The sequence below is a fragment of the Mesocricetus auratus genome, unplaced genomic scaffold, assembly GCF_017639785.1.
Source record: "Mesocricetus auratus isolate SY011 unplaced genomic scaffold, BCM_Maur_2.0 Super-Scaffold_100676, whole genome shotgun sequence".
NCBI classification, from domain to species: Eukaryota; Metazoa; Chordata; class Mammalia; order Rodentia; family Cricetidae; genus Mesocricetus; species Mesocricetus auratus.
Genome location: NW_024429266.1, coordinates 139,738,473 through 139,743,438, shown reverse-complemented (window position 1 = coordinate 139,743,438; position 4,966 = coordinate 139,738,473). Strand labels below are relative to the sequence as shown.

General features: G+C 41.2%; 1 protein-coding gene across 1 annotated transcript; it reads right to left on the bottom strand.

Moving 5' to 3' along the window:
- Nucleotides 1-1,710: 1,710 nt before the first annotated feature.
- LOC101828922 (regenerating islet-derived protein 3-beta) lies at nt 1,711-4,381 on the bottom strand. The gene is made up of 6 exons (XM_021231969.2): nt 4,324-4,381; nt 3,951-4,031; nt 3,281-3,399; nt 2,962-3,099; nt 2,251-2,377; nt 1,711-1,984 (listed from the first exon to the last, which is right to left on the bottom strand). Exons 2-6 carry the CDS (start codon nt 4,024-4,026, stop codon nt 1,917-1,919), a joined length of 528 nt encoding a protein of 175 aa, XP_021087628.1. The 5' UTR covers nt 4,027-4,031; nt 4,324-4,381; the 3' UTR covers nt 1,711-1,916.
- Between the last annotated feature and the right edge of the window lie 585 nt (nt 4,382-4,966).

The following is a 4,966-nucleotide window of genomic DNA, read 5'->3' as shown; positions in this document are numbered from 1 at the left end:
TTCCATTTGTTTCTGGAAGAGGGGTCTAGCATCTCTGGGGTTGTGGAATATAGATTGAGTATCTTTTGCTCTATGTCTAGTATCCTTATTTTTTAAAAATTGTGAGAATCGTACCATATGTTTGTAATCTCAGAACTGGGAAAGCAAAGACTGATGGATCTCGACTATCAGGACTGAACTGAGGAATTTCAGGCCAATTGGACACCCCTTGATATAAAACAAGGTAGACAGATCATGAGAACTAACACTTACTAGACACCTTAAAAACACAGAGGTGATCACTGATCCGTGTGTACATGCACACTCACACACAAAATTAAGTAACCAAAATATAAATGTTGGTGTTGGCCCTGGATCTCAGGGCAAGACTCACAAAGGTGTTTCTTAGCTTTCCCCACTCTAGAAGAAAAACAGGAACTATGAAGGAGGGAGAAGTTGAATAAACACTTTGCCCAAGCTCTGGTAAGAGTTATGTGTTTTACAACTGACTTCAAAGGGTCACATTTCTCCTACCTCTCACAGGTCTTACAGACATTATTCTTGGCTTTTATCATGAGAACTTGATGAATGTTGTAAGAAAAGAATTCCCATTGGGAATATTGGGGGGTATCCATAGAAATAAAGAATGTAGGGGTGGTTTCCTCTGACCAAGGATACACATAGTCTTGAGCCTTACTCCTTATAGGTATATAGGGAGGAATTTATGCATTTGGTGCTTCTGTAAACACCAGAAAAGGATTTCCCCTGCTGCTTCCATTCCCTCATTAGTCCAAAAAGAATTTGTTAAAGTATTTTCTGTTTTTCTATTTGCTATTGTGGTAAGTTCATTTTTTACCATATCCATCAAAAATTAACATTCATGTAGATTGCAGTTTTTAATGTAAGACTTCAAAGATGATTCGTGAACTGTTGAAAACATCAGTCATCAGCCCGTGTCTGGAGCCCTGACTGTGAGGGAAGGTAGTGCCTTCATATGGTCACAGTGCAATGATCCATGAACATGGCTGACATTCTTAGTTGCAGTGCAGTGCTAAGCTTGCACCATTAGGCACTGTCTGTATGGACAGAACTAAAAAGAATTGCTCAATGTCTCCTCTGCCATTCTGACTACTTTCCTCTTATTTGTCATTTGCTTGAATATTTTGGTTTCCAATTTCATGTCTTTGCAGAGTTTGTGTCTGTTTCTTGGTTTTGGTGTATTAATTTGTTTTATAAAGTGATAGACATAAAAAGGTCATGGAATTTGGTGTGTAGAAAAGTGGGAATGATCTGGGAGGATTTGGGTAAGGAGATCAGAATATATTATGTATTACATGCAAAATATTTTCAATTAGAAATGGTTCACAGGAGCAGCAAGATGGCTTGGTAGGCTGAAGTTTTATTTCTCGAGCCTGATGATGTGCGTTGGTTTGTCCTCATTCTCAGGGGAATCACTTAAAACGGTTGAACACAGTGGCTGCCATTTGTAAGCTCACTACTACTATGGAGAGATGGGAGGCAGAGGAGTGCGGACAACTCTCCTGACACTTGTGAGTTTACTGTGTGGTTAAAAAAAGAGAAACCCTGTCTTAACATACAGAAGGTAAGAATGATCCCCCAAAGTTACCCTCTAATCTACACAGGAATGCTGTAATATTCACACACCCATACATGCATGCATAACATGGACAGTGATAATAAATATTTTTAATGGAACACAAAAACTCAAAGTGTGACTAAAGTTTTTTTTTATTGCTATCTCAGACCTGAGGCAAGAACCTGTACAGAAATGACTGAGGCAAGATCTGGAAAGAACCAGTGAGGTGTCCGATGTGGGCTGTGGATGGGACATGCTCTTCTTGGGTGAGTCTTCCCATTTGGTCCCACGTCTATGATGAGCTTTAGGACAAATTCTGGCTGTTTGATTTTGGATAAGCCTAACCACTGAATTTGCAGACGTAGGGCAACTTCACATCACAGGTATTGTCTCTCCATTTCAGAAATCCTAGAAATACAAAAGGGGTTAAGTAACTGGGGACTGTGGATCTTGGTAACAAAATGAAGAAATGCCTCAATCTGTGGCTGCATCTTAAAAGTCACTCACTCATGCTCACTTTGTCTAAGTACAACCTAGAGGAAGTAAATATACAAGAATCCAATAAAGAAGATAACTGAGAGAACAAGACTGAATTTCACTTCCTAGCTCAGAGGTAGCCCAAGATGTGAGAAGATGGGTATGCTTCTAGGTGAGGTGGCTCATCTCTCTCATACCTGAAGCTCTTGACAAGCTACCACAGAAACCACGGTCTAGGGCAGCAAATGGCTTCCTCTCCCAGTTAAAGTAGTTCATCACATCACTGTTACTCCATTCCCATCCAGCTCCATTGGGTTCTTCACCCTGATGAGGAAGGAACCAGATTATAGATGGGGTCCTCAAATCTCTGCTTGTGGGAAACCTTTAGTGAAAACTCCCAACCTCCCAGAACTCAGGTGATCATACGCAATTTTCAAGAACATAGCAATAGAAATTATTGTTGTCTACACTTCTGTTTGTAAACCTAGAAACTCCTGATGAAATTTGAACCCACTGAAATTTATTTGAAATATAGATGGTGGCAAATTAACAATTTTCTCAAATGGAAGTGGAATATTTATTCCATAAAGATAAAATATGAATTGTCTCTTTATTCTGTATTTCTTGACAATACTGTGTGTGTGATAGCTCTCTGAAACTGATAGTGCATTCTTCCATTTCCTTGTGTGAGAACTTCAAAAAAGTCAAGAACAGGCACATGTACATCACCTGAAGTCTAGGAATCCTCACAGAGCTCAACTCTACTACTGATCCTGACAGTTTCCTTTGTCCCAGTGTCACCCTGTGTCTGAACTCTGTGTCCTTAAGGGTTCTTTCTGGGTAGGCTCAGCATGTGTACCCTATGTGATAATAGCAAGTGAGAGGAAACAGAGAAGAGGGATTCATACCAGGGTGGGATCATGAAGCCCAATCCAGATGTACTGGTAGCTGTTCCCTGTGCTCTTCACCATGGAGGACAGGAATGAAGCCTCAGCTCCGCTGAGCACAGACACAAGGTGTCCTGAGGGCCTCTTCTGACAGGCCAGCTGTGTGAGGAACAGAATACAAAGAAGATTTATACTGCAGTGGTTAATGGCCAGGCAGAGGTAGGCGAGGGGACAGGCTACTTTGATGTCAGGTATTCGTCTCAGTCACAATGAACTAGGGAGCATGGAACCCAGCATTCCTCTGTGACCCACATGTATCTTTCTACCTCTCAGTACTCACTTCTGCATCAAACCAGGTCTGTGGTATCCGAAACAAGGCATAGCAATAGGAGCCATAAGCCATGGAGCCTTTGGGACAACTAATACGTGCTGAGTGTACTTCCTTCAGGGTGTCTTCACCTGGGTGGAATAAGATGAATAGAACAATGGGGTGAAATGAAAAGTGGGATTTAGATGAGTTGTTCAAAATAGGCATTATTTTAGTACACTATTTTTTGGAAGGAAATCAATATCAAGTCTTCTTATAGTATTTGAGACTTTTTATCATATAATGAACATACCTAGAAAATGGTGTAGCCTCATTTTTCTCTTCCTTCCTATATATTATATTATATATTAGTTCATGACTTCACCAACTCTGGTCTGATAGGCTTAACCTCAGTTGTCCATCATTCTTCAACCATAGACTTCGTTGTTAACAATCATTTTCCCCCTTTGTCCTACCAGCATAAATTATGGCATCCTGACAAAATGTTCAATCCCGTCATTCCACTGGTGGCAAACCACCATGGCACTTTCCACAACTAGTGTCCTGGAAGAATGCAGGGTGGTGGAGCTGTAGCGGAAGAGTTCATGTACAGCTAGTCCTCATTATTCTTCATGAGACTTTCCTCTGCTCCCTGACTCTAAACACTCACATGAACTCAGTACTACAGGCAGAGAAGTCTTACCTTGCACCTGAGTTAAGAGCATCAGGCAGGAGAGCAGCATCCAGGACATGTTGGTGAGTGCTAGGCCAGACATCATCTTGCCTGTTAGGGAGAAACAATCAGAGTCACTCCGGGTAGCATGGTTAGAGAGGGCATGCAGAAAGGACCATCAATCTCATTCTTTTACTAGTTCTGTAGGGATACACTGATTTTGTCCTGTCTTCCCTGCTGCGGTCTGGAAACCCATGTTTCCTTCTTCCTCTCAGAGCTCCATTGGTAGCCTTGACTGAGTCACAAAGCTCTGTGTCATGTGAGAGCAAGAACCCTGGAACACCTTCTCCTAGTGAGAGGTGAACCCCTGGAAATCTCTCACCATCTTTCAGCTCCCACTTACCAGTCTTGCAGAGATCTTGGGATGGTTTGTCAGGGCAGAGATGGCTGTGCTTTTATAATGGGATTTGTGGGAGGGGCATCAAAGGGAATGACTGGAATGCTTATGCAGGTTAGGATTGTGGGTAGTGCTTGGTACAGACTAGAGCAGGTTCCCAGAAAGATCAGGAGGTTCTTCCTGGCAAACAGAGAGAATTTTCACAAATATTACCTGCTTCCTGTTAGCAGTCCTTTACCCTCAGATATGAGTGAAGTTCAACCTTCCACACCCTCTTCTAGATATTCTGTTCCAGGAAACATGAGTGAACAGCAGCAGCACTGGGGCACAAATTATGCTGTGACATAGTTTTTAAATATTGTTACCTGGGAGTTAAGGAAAATAAAAGGGATAGTTAAGGAAAATCAAAAGAGGTGTGTAAACAGAATCAATCTGGAAAACCTCACTTGTGTAGACATTTCTTCATACCTGTCTGGAATATTTAAAACAAATTGATAAGGACTGCGTGGAATAGGAACTTTATGTGCAAATTAATTGATTACAAAGGATGAATTCATGGTAAAAGATGAAATAATGATTTACATGTATGGATAAAGCTTCTATCAGTGTGTAAGTCAACTTTCAATAAGTCTAAACTCTTTTCAGAAAC

What these genes read in the sequence shown, in the direction of transcription:
- LOC101828922 (XM_021231969.2), bottom strand. Translation starts at nt 4,026, where the DNA reads ATGATGTCTGGCCTAGCACTCACCAACATGTCCTGGATGCTGCTCTCC. An exon ending in AGACCTGGTTTGATGCAGAA is followed by an intron (nt 3,100 to 3,280) that starts GTGAGTACTGAG and finishes TTCCTCACACAG; the next exon opens with CTGGCCTGTCAGAAGAGGCC. An exon ending in GGCTTCATGATCCCACCCTG is followed by an intron (nt 2,378 to 2,961) that starts GTATGAATCCCT and finishes CTTCCTCATCAG; the next exon opens with GGTGAAGAACCCAATGGAGC.